At 46.8% G+C, this 24,578-nt stretch overlaps 2 protein-coding genes across 2 annotated transcripts in view; one reads left to right on the forward strand and one right to left on the reverse strand.

Annotated features, from left to right (window-relative positions):
* Nucleotides 1-547: 547 nt before the first annotated feature.
* Nucleotides 548-16,470, reverse strand: UPRT (uracil phosphoribosyltransferase homolog). Its single transcript, XM_062006635.1, has 7 exons — nucleotides 16,124-16,470; nucleotides 9,516-9,558; nucleotides 5,720-5,789; nucleotides 3,510-3,572; nucleotides 2,519-2,680; nucleotides 1,674-1,772; nucleotides 548-942 (listed from the first exon to the last, which is right to left on the reverse strand). Exons 1-7 carry the CDS (start codon nucleotides 16,420-16,422, stop codon nucleotides 836-838), a joined length of 843 nt encoding a protein of 280 aa, XP_061862619.1. The 5' UTR covers nucleotides 16,423-16,470; the 3' UTR covers nucleotides 548-835.
* A 212-nt stretch (nucleotides 16,471-16,682) lies between these two features.
* The window catches only part of ABCB7 (ATP binding cassette subfamily B member 7), a 47,421-nt gene continuing 39,525 nt past the window's right edge, over nucleotides 16,683-24,578 (forward strand). Inside the window, exon 1 of the mRNA XM_062006329.1 lies at nucleotides 16,683-16,729. The gene's annotated coding sequence lies outside the window, so the exon portion shown is untranslated. The remainder of the gene's footprint in view (nucleotides 16,730-24,578) is intronic.

Below are 24,578 nucleotides of genomic sequence, written 5' to 3' on the forward strand. Positions count from 1 at the left end.
TTACGGCAAGGTGAGGTCCTGCCTGGCTCAAGCACTGGCTGCTGTGTCCTGGGCGCTCAGAGATGCCGATGCAGTTACTGCACTGAGCATTCTGCACAGGTGCTGAGCTACATGCTGCACTTCTCCTTTGACTTGAAGCCCTGTTGCTCTGCCAACTGAGCTAGCCATCGGGTTCCAACTTTTTGCCACAGCTCTCCTTTCAACCAGAACGTTTAGAGGCAGCACCTGAGTGCTGTGTGTGCGGCATTGCCGTGGGTAGTGCTGCTCCCACCCTGTGTGTGTGGGCCAGTGGCTGCAGCGGGAAGCTGCTCTGTTCAGTGATGCTGAGCAAGAGAACTGGGGATGTTTTACTCTGAAAATAATCTCAACAGAGCAAACTTCAAAGAGCTGTATCTTTAGTTCTTGGCCACCACCCAAAGACTGAAACTTTTGCCAGCAATTCCCTGTGGCAGCTCAGGATCATGTCGCGTTCCAAGTGTGCCCGTGGCATCAGCAGCCTTGGGAGCGGCTGCACGAGCTGGCACCATGAGAAATGAGCTTACGCCTCTGAGATATAGTTATTTTATTTTGCTCCTGCAAGCAGCCACAGGACAGGCTAGAGAAGAATAAATAAGTTAAAGCAGAGAGTGTAGCAAAGGATACAACCCCCCATTGAGATGCTCGGCTTCGTTACTGTACCTGATGCCACCTTCAGGCAGTAACTGGCCACGACTAACCAAAGCCACATAATTCCTCCTTTGGCCAGGTATTTTGATACATGCCCTCACCAACTCAATGATATTAAAATGTAGAAAAAAACCCCTTCTTGTAACATCCTAGAGGTTTGTTCCATGTGTCAGTCTGTCCCAAAGTACTTCTGTCCAAAGTGTGTTGGTGCCACGGGATGAACTTCTGTAGTCAAAATGGTGATCTCGGGGAACTCCTGGATGATGGATTTGGCACCTTCAGAGAGGAGGCAGGGGCAAAAAGGACAGGTCAGCACCATGTGCTGAGGCAGGTAAGTCTGTTCTTCCATCTCCACGTCACTCTCCTGCCTGGCTGATACCCGTGAGGAAAGTCTACCTCAGTTTAGTGGATTGCTTTTTGGGGTCTCTGATTGGGATCTTCCTCCTCTTTCTGTACACATGTACTCCCAACCCAACCACCACATGGGTGCAGACTGCCAGGAACAGATCTGCAGTTCTGGGGGCATTTCTCGTCATGATTTCTGTCATTCTTACAAGAACACACATTTTCCTGCTTCACAGAAACAAGATGTTCCTTTCTTGGATCTCCTTTTACAAGGTAAGACCTGAAACATGCCAACAGGGCAGTTCTGTAGCTGCACTTCCTTGTGCTCCTTAGGGCTGGGACAAAGGCTGCACTCGCTGAGCTTAAAGGTCTCATGCAGCTGCAACGATTCTGTGATTCCTGCTCTCAGCAATCCTGCACCATTGGGGGTTTTGCCTTTGGGTGTAATGGGCCTTTCCCTTGCTGCTCGCCCAGCCACACATGCAGCTGATAGCTCTGTTTCACAGCTCAGCCAGAATCCCCCAGAGCCCTCCCTCCCCAGCAGAGTGATGCTGCTGTCATTCTCTGCAAGGAGCACCTCTTCCCCTCTGTCCAAAGCACCTGACTGAGGTAACTTCCTCTGTAAACTGCCCCTTCTGCCCCCTCACAGCCGCTCAACTCACCGTGAGGGGTGGAGAAGAGGCTGAGCAGGATGATGACGCTCGGCTGTACGCCGTGTTCCACCAGAACTTTGACAGCCTCAATGACAGTATTGCCAGTACCTAAACGGTGGGAAAAGTGACATTTTTTTATGTTTTTCTTCCCCCCTGGTTGAAGAACCTGTCCTGGGCCATCTGAGAATATCCTTGTGAAGGCTGAGTGATGGCACTGCCCTCACCCAGTGGAGAGCTGTCACCTCTGCAGGCATTAATTGTCGAAAGTGCTGGTCTCCTGGTGAAGGAGCTTCATCTCCATTTCTGCAACAGCCAACTCTGACAGCTTTTAAGCACCGAAGTCAGCAGATTTTATTAAAGCCCTGAGGCAAGAAAGCTCATCTAAAATAATAAAATGCCAATTAAGAGCTCCATGTGTAGAACCAGAGTAAGACTGGAGAAGTTGCTTCATCCTGACAAGCTCCTGACACACTGACCAGGTACTTGGTGTTTTGGTAGCCTTCCCTGTATTTAACTGTTTAATAATTTACTTGTAGCATTAGAATATTAATCCCAAAATGTCTTCTAATAGCATGAGAGAGACACTGAGTCTTTTCTGATGACGTAATTTTAACAATGTAATTTATATCAAGTCTTAATGCTTCAGCCTTCCTCACAAACACAGGAATGCCCAAGAGATCTGCTCTGCATTCATGCTGCTGCAGGCTGACTCGTCTCTGCACTGGCACAGCCTGATCAATTCCCTACTACCTCACCTACATCAAGGCAGAAGCCTAATCAGAGCCCCTTGGAAATTTCCCTTTCAGTTCAGCGTCCAGGTGAGTCCAAGGTACGTAATGGTGAAAGACACTCACTCAGTATCGGGTACATCAGCAGCACTTTCCTCCTGTAAATGTCTGGGGGGAACTTGGCATAGTACACTTTGGCTCTCTGCGTCTCCTCGTCGCTCTGTATCAGGATCTTCCCGATGCGGATGGACCTGCAGCAGTCCCGTAAGCCCTGCTCCATTGCCTCTCCTCAGAAGCAGCAGCCAAACAACAACAACAAACCGTTACACGCTACAATCGGCACAAGCGCGAGCTGCTGCAATCAAACACACTGGCCCAGTGCTGCCTCGGGGAGGAGCTCTAAAAGGGAGAGAGTTTTGCTCAGTCCTGTCTGTTAAGATGACTTGAAGCTGTTTTCCTTTTTTCCCTGATTAGAGAGGCAACTGAGGCCTCTTGGTGTTACTTCTCTTGAGTATTAGTGTTCCCATACACTAGTGCTGGGCTCTCAAAGGTGAGAAGCAGAGCTCTGGGGTGTGGAGAAGGTGGTTGAGCTCTGCCCGGCGCAGGGGGCTGTTGGAGCCCCTGGATTTCACATCCCAGATCCAAAAGACTCTGCAGCATCAGACAAAGCGACAGTTCCAAACCCAGCTGGATGAGTTCCTGTGTGCCCTACCCTAGGTGGTGCTGCTCTGGCAGGGGGTTGCACTGGATGAGCTTTCAAGGTCCCTTCCAGCCCTTGAGATTCTGTGATTCTGTGACAGGGGCTCTGCCAGTGCTGACCGTGGCTCACTGGGAGGCCCAGCCCTGAGCAGAAGTGGCCAGTGGTGCCCAAGCAAGGGCAGCTGGGCCGGCCTCTCGCTGCCAGCAGCTGCTAGAGAAGGAGCAGATGGAAGCTGCTGCAGCTGTTTGGCTCCTACATACAAGGTTAGTGAAACCTATTACCTGACATTCTGTGACCTAGCCTACCTAAGAAAGAGTAACAACAGGCAGTTTTGGCTACATGTTTGCTGTAGAGAGGCCTTGGTGCACAGGAAGAAGCTGCTGCCAGGATTCCCAGCCCCCACCAGACACTACCTACCGCTTCTCATGATGCTCACACCACAGTTTCCCTTTTCGAATCGGACGCCTTCGTACTTGTGTCCTGTGACAGGAAAGAGAGCAGAGACCTGGTGTCAGGGCAGCTGCAGCTCCTCCTGCCCCACCTGAATGTCCCTTGTGGGGACACTGTTTGAGGTGACATGGTGTGGATGGAGCCAGGGTCCCCCAAGGCCCAGGTGACAGCAGTGAGATGAACACCTCACAACAGGCAGCAGGAACCAACCGGCACCCACAGCCTGCAGCCCTCCAACAGGCAATGGGAACAGGGACAAAACCTTCTCTGGTAAAGGACCTGTGCTTTTTTTTACCCTTAAAAATCATGTCAGAGAAGTAGCACAGCAGCAGTCCCTTCCAAGTATGTGTTTTATAGTTTGTGGTAGTCTGTGATTACTTTAAATGAAGGACACTGCAAAATAAGGGTAACAGTATGGGCCCCACGAGTCCAGATAAGTGCAGTCTAGTGCTGCAGGTGGAAAAGCAAGAACAGAAATAGGATGCTACAATGCTCCTCTCACTGTGTTCTCACACACTGAAAGAAAAATAGTGAGCAATGGTGTGCATGAGGTAGAGGTGACTGTCAGCACTGAGCTCAAGTCTCTGGTTACTTCAAAGACAAAGGCAGCAGAGCAAGATTGTTCCACTCATAGTTCTCCAGACCTAACCCCAGAATGGGTAAGGTAGTTGCCCAGCACTGCTGCTGGGAAGGACATCATGGTCCTTCCAGGCATGGCCTGTTCCCCTGCCTGACAGGAAAGGGTCCAAAGGCTCCTTCAAGAGAAGGAATCAGGGTTTAATGGGTGCCCCTGAGGGAGTCCTGCTTCTGTGCCCACAGAGCAGCAGGCACCCGTGCACACATTGTCTCACATTTGCTTGGAGGGGAAGAGCTCATTGCAGCTGCACAGGAATTCCTGCAGAAGCATCTGAGTTCTCAAAGGGCACTTCCCTGGGAGAGCTGGGCTGAGGCACTGGGCAGGTGCTGAGCTGAAAGGGCAAAGGCACCAACTGCAGAGCTGGGGCAGCTTCAGACAGTGAGGCTCTACTATGTCTTTTCACCAGGGTGATGTGTGCTCAGGAGCATGGCCCAAGGCTCTGTGCCCACTCAGAAAACCTGCAGAGGTTCCAAGTGATGGTACTTGCAGGGGACCTGCCAGGAAATTGTGTAATGCGGAGAGAGGATGGTCATCAATCTGCCCATCACAGACTGACCTGCAGTAGCTGTGACATCAATGAGGTAAAGTAGCTGCTTTTTATTTGGAAGAGAGCCAAGGTAAGTGATTATGCCTCCTGAGAGCCTTTCAACCAGTACCCTCTATCTGGTGTCAGAATTGAGTGCTTTCAGTCCATCTTTTCTCTGACTAAAAGTAAAGCCTTACAAGTGATTTCCTGCAAAGGGCATGGAAGAGGAGGGTGTCAATCTCCTGAGCTGCTCACCCTGCCAAAATGCAAATGCAGTTCCCAGGGGAAGAGGACTTGAGTGGGGTATGTCCCAGAGGTGCACTGAGGTCCCAGGAAGCTGCAGGTGCACTGAGCAGCTGCCCATGAGCAATGGATGCAGCCTGACAGATCTTTAGTGAATAGGAGCAACTCAGAACTAATGCCATGGGCTTCCCCAAGTGTCCAAACAGCCACTTTGTATTTTCTGCTTATTGTCACTCCCAGCTGGCCCCCAGCTGCAAACAGAGGTGGATTTAGGCTGGCACAGCAAAACTGCTTGTGCCAAGTACTGGAACAGGCATGTGAAAAGTCATCAGATCTAATTCAACATTGCAGGATGGGCAAATAAACTCATCTTGCAGGTACACTGGTGAGTTTTCACCACAGCTTTTAGATTAATTTAAAACTATGGTAAAACAACAACTGTGTAATGGTATGTTTTGATCTGTTGTGGTGTTACACACCTTCTAGCTTTTTAAGTACTGAAAGGGACCTGAACCCTACATGCTGCCCCAAAACCCCAGGCTCCCCAGGGAAGTGGTGCCTGTCAGAGTCCAAGGAACACCTGGATGATGCTGCCTGTCACATGGCTGAGTATTAGGCAGTGCTGTGAGGAGCAGCGAGTTGAGCTCGATGATCCCTATGGGTCTCTTCCAACTCCACACACTCTGTGATTCTGTAACAGTTTCCTTTTTTTGGTGTTAGTTAAATTCCCACTTCCAGCCCTGCCTGGGGGAGGAGTCATTGCCCACGTACCTGTCGGAGTGGTCACAGTACATTCTGTGTATGGCAGTTGATTCAGTCCCTCCTCAACCACAAGCCTGATCTGTAGAAACAGAGAGATCAGTCAGCTCAAAGGGATTTGTTATTTGTGGAGACAAGATACTAAATGTTAGTAGTTTTCACAAGTACTAGGTGAACACCTAACAGCCTGAAGGTTATAAAGGGTCTCTTTAATAGTAGTTAGGGACTGGATTTAGACATCTTTTGGGGGTGATGCCTATGTTTTGTCCAGAAATCAAATGAAAGCATTACAAAACAAAATGGGGGTAAACGGGGGGGGCTCATCAACAATCATAAACTGACATGATTTCCATCTGGCAGGCACAGGCATCACGCACAATTTTTTCTCAACTAATGAGTGCAGCACCAACTTCATTTTGCTGACAGAAAATACTAGTGAAAAAGGGAAAATTCCACCCCTCTCAGTTCCTCATCAGAGAGGCTCTGAGGTCTATTTACATCTGTACTTCTGTGACTGAACTTCAGTGGGGCTGCCAGAACAGCTCCAGAAGCTGCAGCAATGTAAATGCCCCACTAAATGCCCAAAGAAAGCTCAGCAGATCCAGAAATCTCTTTATCACCTTCTTCCTCTGGCACCTGCCAGCTGTGGTTGCCATGGGCTGCTTCCCCATCTCAGCAGGGTCATCTCTACTGGAGGTGCAGCTGTACCTCTTCCAACCCTTCCAGCCTCAAGCAGCCAGCAAGCCTCTAGCTCTCCCCTATAGCTGTACCCCAGACAAAGCTACCAAAGTGTATTCATCTGAACCCAGAATGATTGCCCAGGAAAGATGCTCTGGGTATTAAAGGTGGAAACATTCTCTCTGCTAGCAAGGCAAAGATTCACAGGGCAGAACTGCTCAAGGAAAGCTACTGCCAGGAAAAGATGAAACCTGCTAAGCAGAACTCACCATATGATGGCAGAAATGAGGTGACTGCAAGTGCACTCACTTCAGACATGATATTAGAACTGAGCAGACTGGAAGGTTTTTATGCTCTAGTCCCTAGCACACAGGCAGCTTCTACTAGAAACAGTCCCTTACATCTACAATCCCTATTTGAAGATAAGATTTAGACAGTTTAGTACAACGATTTTCTTTGCTGGAGTTGGGTTTGTGGCAGCCATTCTCAGAGCTGATGCTCAGACCTAACCAGTGAAAGTCAAAGGGTACAACTGACATATGACAGGAGTGAAAGCCTGAAAAAGCAATTCATGGTGTGGTATTTCCACTGTGGCAAAACTGCATGTGGGAAACAGGTTCTCATAGGTAAGGCATCCAGCTCTACTGCCTTCCTCCTCCTCTTCTTCCTCCTGTCTCTCTGCAAGTAGGGCTTTTGGCTCAGTCTTTTGAGTCAGTCACTTTAACCTCGAGACTGAAGGTACCAGTGTTCTACTGAAAGGAGCATCTTCTCACATAAGCCAAGAAATCCTTGATTTCATTTTTGGTTTCACCAAAAAAAAGCCTCCCTCTCAGACAGGTTTGGAAGAAATGCTTTTGTCTTACTGCTGTCATGTTAACATTGCTCCACATCATCTGCCTCAAGGTCAGAGTAAAGCAGTGAAAATCTATAGTCAAATAATCTCCTTGGGTTTACTACAGGGGTGCATGTTTTACACAGAGCCTGGGAAGGATTCTTCTGTACACTTGTAATTTCTTTCTGCAGGATGTTTTCTGCAGCCCCCATGCTCAGGGATTAGGATTTCCACCTCTTCTCTCTGGCTCTGAGAACCAGCAGCTTTGCTCCTCTTCCAGACAAGTGGATGCCATTGCTTGGATAAATGAAACAGGGATTATTATGGCTCCACATGAAGCAGGGAAGTGAAGCTTTGGTCCCAAAGTGGAAGAAGTTGACCAGAATTTAAAACCATGAATTAAAAGTATCAACAAGTAAATCTAAAATGGGGGACAAAAGCTAAATGGGATGTTAAATTCTACAGGCCTAGTTAATCTCTCATGGCTTATAGAGTTATGCTAAAGTTTGAGATTCAGCATTTAATCTGATGTACCAAATTATGTCATTGTGCTCATTTAGTACAGTTTTACATCTCAGATTTACCCCAGAGTCTTTGCAGTAAGCAAAGAGAAATACTGTTTGCTTCAAACCTGCTTTAGTACAAGATCTGTTAGAACTGTGAGCAAGAACAACAGTTAAAAGGTCGAAGGAGTTTCAGCTCACTGCCACAGAAACATTTCAGGGATAGTTAGTGACATTTACCTTTCCTCAGCCAATTAAACACACAATGTCTCCTACCACACCCAAATGCCACTGAAGTGGCCAGTTCCTCAGAGTTCCTGGGCTGAGAAACATGGATTTAGGCAGCTGTGGAAGGCAGGCTGACAGTACTCCCAGGGGAAGGAGACCAGCCAGCTCCGGGCAGAGCTGGTGCTGCTCTCAGCAGACACAACTGGGAAAGATGGGAACCATCTGGCAAGATGGGAACGTAATGCAAGGTGAAATGAGAATGTTAACCAGAAACCCTTGCTGTGAAAGGAATACAGGTAGGGAAGAGGCTGGAGACCTGTACCCTGTCAATGTGTGGGATTGCTGGTGTTGACCTTGGTCAGCTTCTTAATCTCATTTGCACACTCAAACAGGTAAAGAACCTGAAACTGCAAAACCCAGGAAGAACAAGATGTAGCTGAGTCACTCTCACAGGTGGTGGCTGTTTACTGGGCTGTTCCTAGTTATCCAATGAACTGTAGAGAATTTATGTCTACTTAAGTGGTACCTACTGAGAACTGCTGGTACAGGACAAAGCTGGGGCTATGACTTTTGGCCTGTCCCTTATGAAGTACTATTGGCAAAGATGGCCCTCCAGTCAGTCACTGGATCTATAAGTGATGGGATTCGTTGGCTTGTGCCTTTGCTGTTCTTAGGGAATGGGAATGTAAGGAACATCCTGAAGAAGTGAAAAGCAGGTGGGAAAGTGGAAAAGCTGCAAAGATAAAGAACTCTGCAGTCACAGTCTTAGGCTGTGGTCAGACCTAAAGCCTGAGCAAGCCTGGATCTGGCATGGACTAAGACTGGGCTCACCAGAGGAAACCTGCCTGCTGCAGCAAATGGTGCTGGTAATTGAATGGTGTCTGGACTCATCTTTGCTAGATGGAGAAAGACTTTCCTTGTTAATGAATGTGGATTTACACACAGCAAACACCCTCATGAATACAATGAAGTGTATGTGTGGGTGTGAGCGTTGTGGTTGTCTTTAATCACATAATTCAAATGAGATCAAGGTTGTGTTCCCAGCAGTCTTTGTTCTGACTTAGTAAAATGTGTGAAAACTTCAAATTGCTTTGTCCCTGCTAGCAACTACCATATGGCTAAAAACACATTCCCAGTGTGCATGTACCCAGAGCTACTAATCTAATACACAGCAAGTGCCAGGAGGCACTTCTGCGTGCAAGCAATTGGTAACATCTAGACTGTAAGAAATTGTACAGCTCTGTTCACAAGATCAAAAGTACTATTTCAAAGTAAAACTGAATTATCTCTAGCTTCTGTGCATCTGGTTTTAAACAGTATTCTCCTATTACCACTGCTCTCTGTCCTGAAGTAGTTGTGTTTGATAATAATATGGTTTCTGGAAGCCTTTGAGATGAAAGCAGTCCATAACAGAGAACAGAAGTCGCTGTACAGAAAGTTGCTGTCAAACAGTGATTGCCTTTGTGCAGAGAAGTTGCTCTCACACCACCATGATTCTCTCCTGAAAGACCCATTTCATGGAAGAGTTACAAAGTACAATGCTAAGAAGAAGAAATTCTTCACCTACCAGACGATCAGCAGAAAACACGAAGTCTCCTCTGCTGGATTTCCTGAAAAAGGTAATAATTAGTGCTTTAAATTGGGGAATCATTTTAAGAGTGTTGCTTAAATATTAAATGAATTGAAAGACAATATAATCTAAAGTCAGCTCAGAGAAAAGTCTCCTATAGATACAAAATTTATCCCAGAGATTCTTCTTCATGTGGCAAAGACTGAGAAGCAGTGAGCTAACACAGGGGTTTGCCTCTCACTGCTGGCATCACTGTACCAGGAGTGATTAAAGCATGAAAACAGAAGGATGATGTTCTGTAGGTTTTCCGTTGTACTACTGTTCCATCTGAGTTCCCAGACACCTCCCAAGCTCAGATGTGCACCAACCTGCTACATTCCGAGAGAGCTTCTCTCCACCTGCTCTTAAGTCCACCAGAAACCATGGGACAACAACAATGCAGATCCCCAGCCCTGAGCCCGAGTTAACACACCTGATAAGCAGTATATATAGCCTATCTTATCTGGAATTCGTTCCTAGGGTGACTAGATTAGTGAACTTGAGAACAGATGAGCAGAGATCCATGAAAACATCTCTCTGTCCTCTTAAGAGCTTCAGGACAACTTTTTGCTCATGTGAGTGCGTGGCTTTTGGCCCCGTCAAGAGACAGAATCAGCTGCTTCCTCCTGCTCCCAGCTGTGTGTGTACCACCTGAAAAGCCTGAATTATAAAAGCAGTTTTTGACACCTTGCTTCTGATGTCAAAACCACACTCATTACACGAGTCACACAGGTTTCCAGTTAAGGAGCCAACACTGGCCTTAAAGACGCTCAAAGCATCAACATTACAAGCAAGTGCTTTAAAATGACATTTTCTGTTAATGACAGCAGGCCCATTCCTCTCTCATTTTCAAACTGGGATACTCTGGATGCCCCCTGAAATACCATAAAGAGAGTTTTGCATTTCATCTTCAAGGTTCTGCAACATTTTCTCTTTCCATGAGTGAAAGTCAGGTTTGTCTGCTTCTTTCCTGGGCAGCTGGTAACTTATAGCCACACTGAAACAGGAGTTTCAAAAAGACTGTCAGGCTAATGTAATCTCTTTCCTTCTGCTAACAGCACACTACTGAAAGTGCTGTTGGTTTTTCCTTTTTTCCTCCTGTCTGGTAATGACAGGACATTCATACCTTTCTGCTACTTTGTCGTTCTGCTTAATGTCCATGCTCAAAAAAACCCCAATCCCCCAGAAACCCACCCTTAAACCCCTACAATCATGCCAACTGATCTTATTAAGACTTCTTGAAGGAACTCATATTTCCATCTGTGGTGTGTATGGATATTTTGTTTAAGAAGGAAGTAGCAGACTGGGCGGGTGATGTATCTTAGGCTCTTCCAGACTATGGCATTCCAGCAAATGTAGCCATATTTCATGAATGGGTGGCAAAACAAACCAGATCATGTCAAAACTGCAGTTTTGACTGCAAAGCAATGCACGTGTAGAATGAATACTGAGCTATTAACAGAGATTACTAGGCTTTAAGTTAACTACTCTGCCCTTGCAGAGACACACAGATGTTTTTATGGATAGTTCAATGAACACACTTAGTCAGTTAGGCCTGGTTTTTGAGGAGAGGAGGACAACAGAAAGCAATGGTGCTTCAAAAGGAGAGGCAAATAACAGTAATAGTGAAAATGACAGACCTGGTGTACACCAGCAGCTGGGAAGCTGTGACTGGATTTCAAGCCCCTCATCACATGAGAATCGCTAGGAGCCAGAAAAAAAGGCTTATGAGAAAACACTATTAACTGCTTACCTTCAACACCAGATAGAGGTACAGAAAGTAGGGATCAAGGGCACTTCTTCAGGTTCTTAGTCAAGTAACAAATGAGATGTTAAACCCTGACTTGTAGCACACATGTTGTGCTAAACAATATCGTTTCATTTTGTTTCTGAAGCTATGGAAGCCTGGCTGATGTACAATTACAGTCATGTGTGTGTCTTAAGAGGTGAGATGTGTTTTGTGGGAATGTACTGAACACAAGCTAACTGCAGGATTTCTTCCTGCTTGGTACTGGTTACAACCACTGCTCTGGCTGTAGGCTCTCTGGGTCATGGTCTGACTTTGCTTCTGTAAATCCTGTTTCTCTAATTACCTTGCAGAAGAACTTTTTGAGAGACACCCAGGGTGCTGTGAAGACAAGACTGAAAAAAAGCCCCTCCCATAAACAGAAGCTGTAAAAGGCCTTAGTCAGAAAATGTAAGGCACTGGATGAACTGTTGCCTTCAAGGTGAAATGATATAGCTGGGAAGCAGGACCATGTTCTAACCCACAGCACTTGCAGAAGTCACTTTTACTCATCAGAGGTGAGTTACACACCCCTGAATGACCCTACAGCAGTCAGAACTGCATGTCCTGCCTCTTCACAGCTTCATTTCTGTGTTGTTCAGTCAGTTCCCTGGGGAATGAGAAGCCTCAGCAGAACACAACAGAATGATCTCACGTAACAGACGCAATAACCTTTAAATACCAACATTTAAATCACTTCTGTTGTTAAATCAGGAGTTAAAATTACACAACTCATCTGAGCTTATAAATTTTCTTCTACAGAAACCAGAGCTCCACATGACAAATCACTACACAACTCATTTCAGCTTCCAGACACCTGGTTCTAACTGTGCAGGCCAGAACTCACTTTGAGATCATAAGCTCCTGTTCCTAAACATTCAATACTTAAACACCTCAGTTCACATTCCATTAGGGACTCAAAATTCACATCCAATACACAGTGTAAAAGGCATTTGCCTACCCATTAAGCACTCGCTAGACAGAAAACGGAACAAGCCTGAGGAAAAACGAGCAAGCCCACGCATGCTCAAATTGAGGTGATGTATCCATCTCCCCAGTTCTGGCACACAGACCTAGTTCTTGTTAACTCTGAGGAAGCAAAATACATAGGCAGTTCAGTCCATCAGCCAGCCGTTACTGATTCAGGCAGCTGTGTCTGAACCCACTACAGGAGGTGCTGACGAGCCACATGAAGGTGGGTTTTTCTTTTATAAACTAGATGGCTACTCCCATTTAAAGTCCACAATTTCTTTCTTGGAATCTCCTCAGGAACAAGAAAAGAGCTTTCCACTTTTCTGAGCAGCTTACACTATGGAGAAAATAGAGCCCCTGAGGTCTTCTGCATCTGGCCTGACCATCCTTAGCTCCAAGTAAGCATGCCCAGTTCCAACTTTGCACTGGGAGTATCTGTCCCTTCCTTCCTTAACACCAATAGTACTAAATTGACTGAGGTTTTCCTCATTTCTGTTTCTGTCCCCTGACAGCTTGCCTTTTAATTTCTGCCCTTGTCAGGCAATTGCTGCACATGGAACATTGATCTTCTGCAGCATTAAGTAATCCAAATATCTTCCTTAAGGCAGCTTTAGTGTTACCTGTTCCTTTCTTAATCCAGAAAGATGCAGTGATAGGTATCTAAGTGCCCTGTAGGTGACTCAGCTTTTCTCTCTTCCCCAAGCAGTGTATGTGAACTTACCCTTTAGTCAGTTTAAATTGCATTTTTGACCAGTACCTCCTCTTAGCCATATAGCTGCTTGTTGACAAATACGATACTTCTTCTGAGGAGATTCTTTTAGCACTTGGTTTGAGTGCTACAGTGGTTATAGAGTCATCTGAAGGCAGATTACACCTGCCCAGGGAAAGGTTACTGCAACAGTTTCTAACCAGTGCATAAGAAATCCTCTCAGCCTTGCAGCTGAGCATGTTTCAGCATCTGCCTGAATGAAGGCACTAAAATAGACCAATCTGAGGTCTCCTCTTTACTGAGATGCAGGTGACTTTCTGGGACAGAACGTAAAAATTAACGTTTTCCTCCCCTCCTTACCTCTAGAGCCTACACCTGCCTTTCTGAGCAGGCTGTCCACTTTTCCTCACTGGTTGGGAAGGGAGCTTGGAAGCGACAGCTCCATCTCCAGTGCCAGGACAGCATCATGCTCAGAAGAAAGCACAGTTGGCCATCACTGCAGCTGTTATGAGTCATTAATTATTTACAAGTCTTATTCTGTACTTCCCCTTCCCAAAGTCTTGTGCAATGAAGCTGATGCCACTCTAAAAAAAAACCTCTTCCAAGTTAAAATATCAGCTGCTGGTTTCTGCACACTATGCACACTGTAACCAGAAACTTAGTGAATGTATTTGCAAGAGTTCAGAACCTACTAACAACAAAACAATGGTTCAAAAATATAGCTGGGTACAGCAACCACATTGCTAGTATCAAAACTATGTACTATTTCCTTTTCACTAACCTCAAAACCTTTTATAGGCCATCACCAAGCCTAGTTTAGATTTCCTCTCTCTCTTTGCTTTGCCCACTTACTTGCAACTTCCCTTTCTGCTCTGCAGGGAAGCTGCTGGGCAGACAGTCTCACCTGCAGAGATCTTTTGTGTGGTCTTGCCATAGCTGTCCATTGAGACTGCTGTACCTCAGTGTGCTCATGCCTGCAATGAGATTGTATTTTCCCATGATGCTTTGAAGATGTTTTTTTAAATGGTTTAAGGTAACAAGGTTCGTGTAAGCTAATAAAATTAATGTAGGTGCTGTGTCTGAGAGATAATTAATTTTGCCTTAAAATGTGTGTTACTAGCTACAAAGTTAAGCACTTGAGAACCAGGAAATACTGAAGCCTAGACTACACAGACAGGCAGAGATGAAACAAGGGGAAGAACAGTGTCTGTGCTACATGTTAGTTATTGAAGATGTCAGAAAGCCAAGGTGTCTCAGGAAGAGAAGGTTTTATTCAGTACCTGATCACTCTATTGATAACCTCGATTTCACAGCTCTGTGGCTGCTGGTGGTTCTTGCATCGCAGTAGGTGCTTTTAAAAGACGGTCACTACTTACACTTGTAATACGTTGCATGATGAATTTAATGCCTTACAGAGTCGCCTTCCAAGTGCTGAACAATCAGAGCTACCAATGTGATCAGTGGGAGGTATGCTTTCAGTAGCTGAGATGCTACGTAAAGCATAATAAACCATTTGTTCTTAAGCATCTCACGTGGGATGCTCAGCAGCGGGGCACACTTTTGCATGGGTTTCTGCACTTCAGCTTCAGATTTGTAACAGTGCAGTAACACCTTCATGTCTCACAAGGTATGGTGGCAGCAAGGCCTCCTGGCGATACAAAGTGTCAACAATGTAAAACACCACCTTCAAAAAAGGCACTTTGCAGGTAATGCACCCAAAGTAAATCAACTGCTGGCTCTCTGTCTGCTTCTCCTCTTAACACCGTCTGTCTCCCATTCCTCCCATCTCACCATGGTCTGCTCTCGGCTATTCCCAATGTACTCTTCCAAAACTATTTGCTCTTCAAACACCTGATTCCAGTTCACTTTCATTTCAGCTAGTCCTGCTTTTCTCCAGTCTCTTCCTTATTTATAGCTCTCTCAGGCTGCTCTTGTGATCAGTTTTCTTCTGGCCATACTTGTCCCAAAATCCTTAACACCATCACACCCCTTTTCCAATACAGACAGCAAAGACTTGGCCCTTACATTTTTCCATAACATGGTAGTCTCAATTTTCAGCAAACACATGTGATTTCCCTGCCATTTATTCCTAAACCTAGCATCTGTTTTTTGCCATCCTTTAAATCCGGTCTGTGCTCCTGTAACCGCTTTGTCTTAATCTATTACCACATTAAAACTACAGATCCCGTTGCTGTTCCAGTGAGGGCAAGGGGGGCTGTTAACATATTCTTAAGACTGGTAAGGGAGCAGAACTGTAACCTCATCAGCACCAAGTATTGTGGGAAGTTTGCACAGGCTTATTTGATGTAGGATTCAGAAGTGGGTCCAGGCCAGCCTGCCACTGCAAGCAGTCAGTGGTAGTCCATCCCATGGGCCAGGTTGCCTGCTCATGTGATGCAGGACGTAGTGCCACAGAGAAAGACAAAGGTTCCCCACCCCATCCTGCCTACAGTCTACCATACCCAGACACTGCTAACGAGATCGTTCCGACAGGGCACGAGGGTGTGACAATAAGCTACTGCCTCCTTTCTCAAGGGTTTTGTACTCCATTGTACGGCGGTGATGTGGCAAGCAACCTCTGAGCCGTCCACGGTGTGGAGGCACCCAAAAACCTCACAGCAGGCAGCGCAAAAAAACATCTGTCAGGGCTTTAAAAGCCGCCAAATTCATGTCTTTGTCACCGCCAGGGCCAGGGCCGGCCCTGGATGCCCCCCGGGAGCGCTGCCTGCCGCTGAGGCGAGGCCAGGCAGGGGCGGGCGGGCGGCGGCGCACACCCTCCGTCCACACGTCACCAGACATGGCTGCGCGGCCGAGAGGCCCGTGAGCCGGCCGCCCCCGCGCTCGGCCCCGGCCCCAGCGGGGGCACCCGCCTGACGGGCAGCCGCGCCGCCGCATCCCTCGGGAGGCCGCGCCGGGCACGGGAGCCGGCCCTGGAGGCCGAGCGAGAGCGGGGTCGGCGGCGCTGCGGCTCGGCGAGGGAAGGCGAGGAGGCGGCGATCCCGGCTCAGCCCCCGCCCCGGCTCCTCCTCAGGCCACGCTCTGTGCCGCGCGGCCTCCCCGCGCGCTGCCCGGCCCGCGGCCCCGCGCCCCGCCGCTCACTTGTCCCTGATGATGGTCTGGAGCTCCCGGAGCTGATCGTTCATGGGCAGCAGCTTCAGCTGAGGCCCGATCGCCGGCTCGACGCCCTCCGCCGAGGGGACCGGCGGCGGCGGTGCCACCGCCACGACCCCGTTGCTGCTGCTGCTGCTGCTGTCCGGGCTGGGGCAGCCGCTGTCCTCGCTGGGCTCCGCGAAGCGGATCAGCCGTGAGCCGCCGCTCGCTGTCACCGGCGCCGGCGCCGGCTGCTCGTCCTGCGGCCGCGGGCCGAGCCGCTGGTTCTGGCAAGGCATCGCCTCCATGCGCCGGGGCGCGCGCGCCCCCGCCCCCTCCGCGCGCCGGCCGTTGCCGCCACGCGCCGCACCGGTCCCGCCTGCGCCGCCGCTCGCTGGGCGGGGCGGGGGGCGGGGCAGCGCTGAGGGCCGCTGTCGCGCTATTGGCTGCCGGCACTGTCACTCCAGGCCGCGGCGGGAGCGCAGCCCCGGGGGCGGGGCGAGGCGGGGCCGCCCTGAGGCGCGGGGCCGGCGCTTTCCCGCGCCGGGCGGCCGGAGCGCGGGCTGCGCACCGTGAGGGGAGCCGGGGAGCCGCTGGGCGCCAGCCGCCCCTCAGGTGAGCCGCGCCTTCGCCGCCTTCCCGCCGCCTTCCCGCCGCCTTCCCGCCGCCTTCCCGCCGCCTTCCCGCCGCCTTCCCGCCGGGTGGGCCCTGACAGCCGCCCTCAGGTGCAGGGGGGCTCGGCCGAGGGCTGATGCCGCTGCTCTGAGCCCCCTCCGTGGTGCAAAAGTTGTGCTGCAGGGTTTTTGTGTTTGGTTTGTTTCTGTTTTTTCTGGGAGGGACCTTTCAAGAAAGCAGAGGCTGATTAGTGCAGGTTCAGAGGAGAAGAACAGATGGGATTCAAGGAAGGCCACGTATGTAACTGTGGTTTCTCCTGGGTGCAGACGCCCAGTTGCCAGATTTACAGATGTCATGGCCCTGCAGCACAGGCTCTAGTGTCCAGTATTTCCACTGTATTGAGCTCTCAGGACATGTTCTAGCTGGAATATCCCATCTGTGGATGAAAGAACCCTGAGTTGTGCTGTCGCTGTAGTTGATGTAGATTTAATGCCTCTCCAACGGAGGTTTACAGAATCAGCCAACCAACATGTCTTGGTAAACCTCACAACACCATTCAGCAGCCGTTGTGTTATTACAAGCTTCTGTGTGTTACATACAAAGAGAGGAGCAGGTTCTAGGTACCCCTGCGTTGCATCAGTGATGGAAGGTGCTACACACTTCCAGTAAGACCTTAAAATTGCAGATGGAAAGCATGCATTTGATCATTCAGTTCAGGCTCTCGTTAGCACTGACTACCATTAATTTTGTGTCCATTTTGAAGTCCTGAAGCAAACTTCAGATGCATAAGAAATAAAGATCTTCCTCTCATCAAACACAAAGAGGGGTGTTTAGTGTTCTGGTAGAATATTGGAAACAACATGCTGTCAGTCATCTCATGCTGAAAACACCCCAGCAGGCTGCTGGAGAGGAGCCTTTGAAAAGGGGATTCAAAGTGCAAAATGCTAGTGGCTTCTTTGACAGATAACTAAGGGATGGCTGTTCCCCATGCTGCAAACTGTTAAGAAGGGTGAGAAATTAGTAACGAAAAGAGAGAAGGAAGGAGTGCTGGAAATCATGGGACCAGATTAAATACAGGAAAGCTGAAGAGAAAGATCTGGCCAGTGCTTGTCCTCATGGAATGCAATGGGGTAGTTGGTAGCCCCTCTTGTAGGGCTTTTAGAATGAGAATGTTCTCCTGTCTTACCCATTCTCAGCACTGAAACATCAGGCATTGCATGTCTCTAAACTGACACAATCAAACGGCTGTGTGGCATTGGAAGGGAAATCCCATCCTTCTTCATTTTGCTCTTCTCATGGACTGAGCAGAAAATCGGCTTCAGAATTTCCATTTTTGGTGATAATGTGTATCATCCTGGGGTTTCTACACTTCTAAGGCTAATAAGGTAGTGAAGAGATTTGACCTTAAGAGTTTCCCTGACAATTTTGCCTTTCCCTGCTCTTCCTTCTTTGCTGACTCTCCAGTGCTGCTGGGTTTGTTTCCCCCTCTACTCTTGCAGTCTTTTGTCCAGTTCCAATCTTCTCCTTCTGCGGCCACGTTATTTACACCACACCAGATGACTGATACCTGCACAAGGCACTGCACAAACCCCGAGAGAGAGATCCAGAGAAATTCAAAAGAGGCCACACATCTATAGCACAGAGACATGGCAACCCCTCTCTCAGAGGGGCCTGACCAGGAGGACAAAGCTCTTGCTATAGACACAGAAAGCTGACAGGCAACTTCTATAAACTTACATGGTTTAAAGTAGCTTACCACACACACTCAAACAGTGTTTCTCTGCAGATTTAGCTGTAGATGCAGAGGATGTCCTTGGAGACAGACAGAAATCAGTGTATGCTGCAGAGTTTGCACTCAGAAAAGATGACAGAAGCAGCTTGTTGGAAGAAATAGTAGCTCTGGGAATGGAAATAAGTTGCCATAGAGGAAATTTGTGAATAGAGTCTTAAAAGATACCTATCTCACCTGGACTTTTCCACACCACCTCCCAAAGCACCATAAACTGCTGCAAATACTAAAATAGTAAATGCTAAAATACTGTGGCAAACTAATATTATACTAATTGACTTGTGCAATTGGATGTCCTCTGGAGCAGGGCCACCAGGGGATATCTCAGTGTCCCCCACAGCAAAGAGAAGATAAAAAATAAAGACACCCCTGAGATACGAGGTGTTGGCACGAAGATTAATTTGCTCGTGTTTTCCCAGTATTTTGAGCTTCCATCTGGCTAATAAAAGATATTGGAAGGGAGTACTTAATTTTTTCCTGTAGTGTAGTGCAGAGGCACAGAAATTGCATTGTGGAGGTATTACGTACCTCATAAAACTGAGGCATTTCAGAGGCAATAAACTGGAATTAATCTATTTGTTTCAAAATAGATGAATGGAGGAAAATGTAGTCAGAATGGGCCAAAAAAAGAGACTTCTGCAGATGGATGTGAACTGTGAAATATAGGGCAGAAGGAAAGAATGTCTGCAATAAAACAGGAGGGTTTATAGAGAGCTATAAAAATCATCTGAAATGATTCCTGTAGGTATATTAATTCAGGCGTTTTGAAGTATCAGTTTTTATCACAGAATCCTGAAAGCCAAGGTTGATATTGTTCCTTACAAACTCATTCTCATCCTGAATATGTTTGATTATGGCTGTGTTTAATCCTGATCAAGAAATAGTAACAAGCCACATGCTTATTTATAGTCTGGTAAGAAGTAGAGCTGGCAACTTAGATTCTTATAGGAAACGGGCTTTGCTGTGAGATGAGTGTATCCAAGTGGAGGGAGCACTGCTAACGGAGATTTTGCCTCTAAGTTTGTGTTTGCTTCCTGTTCAAGTACCAGAAGAACTGTTTAGAAACCACATTTATTGTGTGGAGAGAAGATGGTTCCAACTCACTCCATCCAAGGAAAAAATTTATAAAGATGGGGTTGGGGTACACTAAGCCCTTCAAAGGTGATGTTAAAATGCCTTATGAATCCAAAGTTACAGCTCCCAGGAAACTCTTGGAAGAGAAAGGTCTGAATAACAAGTTGGTGGAAATTTGGATATATGTGCCCGGACTCAGGATGCCCTTTGATTAAAGCTAAATCACAGAAAAGAGTTTCACTTTGGATCTCACACCATCTGTCATCTGGATAGCTGGAGGAAAAGAAGAAAAATCTCCAAGCTGACCTAAAGCATAGGTAGATATAGATATTTCCTTAATATAACAGCTCATACCTGCCTCCAAATGTAGTAACTGTGTTGTTAATATATGAGCTTCCATAAGTAATTTCTGCCTTCAATTTACTTTCTCTCTGACTCGCATTAGGAATGATTTCAAGGTATTGGGGACAATTCCCTGTCAGGGGCATGATATGATGGTGCTTAAGACCATCTTATTGCTGTATTTTACAGTGCCTGGTGTGAATTCCAGTTTTTACAAGCAGCTAAAAAACGATGGGCATATCTCGTCTAAGCTTCACAAGCCAATTATGGAGCTGGTAATAAGTGCTGATGTGGAAGAGATGTCTTTTTGTGGTTAAATTAGGTGGAAGCTCATTAGCATTCAGCAAGGCAGCGGAGATGGTGCCTGCACTCTGAGGGATCACAGGGAGTTTGTAACAATTGACAACTGGTGAAACCACAGAGGGTGGAACTCTTTACTTACAACTACACCTAGTACTTGTGTAGAAGGAATTACTGCACTGATGACAAGTAGACTTTGCAGTATGCACTTGTTCTTTCTGTACTGTACTAAGAAATGACTTTCAAAGATGAAGGGCAATACAGAAAAAAATGTTTACAGGCTTTTTTTTGTATTTGACTGTAGCAGGAATGGTTTTGTCTTTCCATCTTAACTGTCCCCATGTCTGTGTTATCTTGCTTCCTTTCTCTTCCATATATTTTCTTGTCCTCAGGGGACTATAAGTGTTAACTTTAAAAGCAAAGCAGACAGTTAAAGTCTGACCTATTGAGGTTTATTACTGGCTGTGTGGTGTCAGCTAATAAACAGTCTGATTTGTAGAAGTTTCAGTACTTGGCTAAAAATAAGCATTCAGAGAACACAACCCCATTCACTGCTGCTGCTGTCCAGGCTGGGGCAGCCACTGCCTTCCGTGACTCCCTGCACTGGCTGTTGCTGCTGTGTTACAAAAAACACAACTGCCACAAAGAGAAGAAAAAGAGATGAAGCTAGAACACAAAAAGTTCCACTTCAACTGAAGAAAAGACATCTTTACTATTGAGATGAGGGAGCCCTAGCCCAGGCTGCCCAGGGTCTGGAGTCTCTTTCTCTGGAGGTCTGCTATAGCACTCAAATAGTGCTGGAACAGAGCACAGAGGGTTTGGCAACGTCTGAAAGCCAAGCAGGGTCTTGATTTCCTTCTACAGTAGGAGAGTCAAGTGCCAGAGCTCCTCCTAAGCACACACCTACAAAAAGACTGTGGGGACCCAAAGGGGTCTCAGCCTTTGCCTATCCCATATATGCAGCCACAGAGCTCAAGTCTCTGCTTTTCTCAGCATAAGAAACAATCCCAGCCAGCATCCCATGAGGGTCTCTGGAAGCATTTTATGTAAGTGATTAGCCATGAAAACAAGAGAAATGTAGGGCAGCAACCCCAGGATCTGCACTCTATGCCTGCCCTTATTTGTGTTCACTGAGTGCAAGGTAACACCATAACAGAGAAAGCTGAAAAAAAATATGACCAGGCAGTTCAGGAAACAACATGAAAGAAAACCACCCACCCACAATTAATAGTTTCCTGTAATACGACTGAAATATGTATGTGGTATTCTTGCAACCACTTTAAAAGCATCAAATGTTGACAGTTAAGAATTCCTACTTGGAAAATAATTATTTCCATAATCAGTAGAAGTTTGGGGCTTCTTTTAAGTACAGAGCTATGGTCAGACAACAGCAGCTGTATTTGGAGTTGGGAAGATTAACCACATTTATGTTCAAGAGTTCAACCTAACTCAAGTAGTGTTTATTCCTCTCTGATGCCTCAGATTTCAGCGTTATGAGTACTGATATACCCTAATGCATATTGAAAATGCATCAATTCCTTTTTGTAAATGGCAATCCTGGGCTCTGTTTCACTGAAGTTTGTCTTCTTTTGAAGGGCATTTGAGTTTTCCAAGCTAATAAATTTGTGGTAAGTTTCCAGCATTCTGAGATAGGTACATGCAAACACAAGGCAAGGGAAAGGACATCACTTTTGTTTGCCAGAAGCTAACCCTACAGGGTGAAATTCCCGAGGTCTCTTTGCTTCTCACTTTCTCCAGTTCAGACATTTCGTGGGAGCTATACTCAGAAAAGGGCCCAGGAAAAAACCTTCAGGCTGAAATGCAGACCCTTCAGTGACTGAAAGCCAAAAAGTAACAGGAGTGACTAAACCCCACCAGACTCATAGGACATGAAAAAGGAACCAGATTTCACCACTTACTGTCCAATACTTAATAAAATACTTGAAGACTGTTGCAGCAATATACAAGCAATACAACAGAGAATAGGCTAAGAACAGGAGAAAGAATTTGTAGTTAGAAAATCCAATGCAGTTATTCACCCTGGAGAACAAAAGCAAAGTTGAAATCAGGATCTGTTCAGCACACAGGTGTAACACAATGAACATGACAATGCTTTTGGTTTCATTAAGCCTCTGGATTACACCACCCCGTTTTGGCAATACCTGGCTCCCCTTAGTGGCCAACATGAAACAGATCTGAGGTCTCTGTTTTTAGCTTGCAAACTCCTTGCTATGCCCAGTACAGGGACAGTTTGTCATTTGGAATCTGCTTTGCAGTTGGTACCACTGGTAGATCTGTCACATAGGCTCTAATTACTCCGTGTCTGTTTCTTGTCTGCAGAGGTATTTGAGTCTGGGATCAAAACTCAGGGCTCGTGGTGACCTCTCTGGGCAAGACAAATTCTCAATGTGTCTGATGGAGCTACAAAGCAAAAGAAGGTGAAGGGGAGCTCAGATCAGTTTTCCAGGCTTCTCCATTCCTTGATAATCCTTGCTCCACTGGTCAACCCCCTCCACCCAAACAACCCAACCCTCCCTTGCAACTCCTTCACAAGGCTGAAAAACTCCTTATTCAAGTGAGGAATTCCCAGTGGGTTAATGGCTTCTGAGGCTCCCATGGCCTCATGCAGCAGTAGAACTGTGCTGCTAATAGGCTCTGATCCCCCACACCAGTCCATATGGATTTCTCCATTTCCCCCACCTTCCTCCCAACCTCTCAACTACAAATTGTAAATCTCTGTTTAAACTGTGTGTTTGCCTTGCCGTGTTTCCATGGCCAAAGGCCTCATTGCTGGTGGCTTCTGAACAGGAGGAAAGAAAAGCCTGTGTTTGTGCTGTGGCCAAGAGGAATGCTCTGCAGACAGAAGGCTCTGTGTTCTCTCCTTTCCTTGGCCAACAACCTTGGCCACTCTAGTGGGGGCTACTGGATTAGCAGGGGGGAAAGATGGAGAAAAGGGAAAAAGCAACCAGCAAAAGAGGCTCCAGAGGGGTGTGGTGTGCCAGAGCACAGGTTAGAATAAAACCTGGAGATGGCAAAAGGATCAGGCTCTGTCCAAGCAAAAGCTGAGAGGAAGGGAAGAGGGGCTGAGCAGCAGCTCCAAGACAGGCCAACAGCAGCTCTTTGTGCCTGGAGGCACTATATGTTTACACTGTTGCCTCAAGTATGGAGAATGCTCAAGCAGTGAAGAGGTGACAGAGAACAGTGCTGAAGAGCATCCTTAAAACTATTTTCCTGAAGCACCGAAAGCTTGATGAGCCTCATGACCTGGCTTGTAACTCATCTCTGCTTCAGCCTACAGAACCACTAAGGTTTAGCTCTCGCCTCTTTTAAGCCCTGACTAATTATGCAATTTAACTACAGCGGGAACAACAGTTCTGCTGAATATGCAACAGTCTCATCATCCTATTTTGATGTGGGGAGACAAGGAAAAAGCAATTTGGTTTAAAGTTCAAACATTCCTACAGGGCTGGACTGATGTGGAACAGACAGAGCCCTTGATGGTGTATCTGCAGTCAAATGCCTTTTCCTGTGTGTTTTGGGTGTGCCTGCAGCCACCTGAACAGAAAAGCATCAACCTTGGAGTTTTTCCTACCCCTCCTTCTCCAGGATTGTAATTCATTAACTGCCAGAAACGCAGTTTCATTAATGTGCATTAACCAATGACTTTCCTATTAGCACTGCTGTCTCCAATCAAAGGCTCATTTATGGAAAACAAGGGCAGAGGGAGCAACATGCTTTGGCAGCTTTGAGATTATCCGCCTTAAAGCTTTCTACCCTCTGTCTTATCTTCTGATACTTTAATGTAAAAATATATTACCATATTTTTCATTATTATTTGTGGCACTAAACAGTGCAGCACACAGTGCCAGATGGCTAATATTCAGAATAAAAATAATGCGAGGCCAATCTTAGAAAGACTCAATGTGAATGTAACAGCATGGATTCATCCTCCAACCCATGCATCAAAACACAAAGTGCCAGGGCAGACCCAGATGAAATAAACAAAATACTCAACATTTCTTTTAAGAGGAAAAACCGGGAAAAAACTCACCAAAATCCCACCAAAATAAATTTCCCACAAGCTAGCAAACAGCTGGCAGAGGGAAAACACTGCAAATACTGTGTGAAGGCTGCTCTTGGCTGAGGTTGTGATGCCATGTGTCTGCAGCTTCTGAGGAAGCATCTTCCAGGATGCCAGAGCTGTGCTAGACCTGCCTATCTAAGGGCACAGAGAAAATGAGTGATTTTATCCATGATGGTCTTGATGTAATGGGTGTAGTTTTTCAAAAGATGTGTGCTTAGCAGAGTGATAAAACCCAACTTCTTTGACATGTTCAAAGCAAT

Source organism: Colius striatus, chromosome 13 (genome assembly GCF_028858725.1).
Source record: "Colius striatus isolate bColStr4 chromosome 13, bColStr4.1.hap1, whole genome shotgun sequence".
In the NCBI taxonomy this organism is placed as follows: domain Eukaryota; kingdom Metazoa; phylum Chordata; class Aves; order Coliiformes; family Coliidae; genus Colius; species Colius striatus.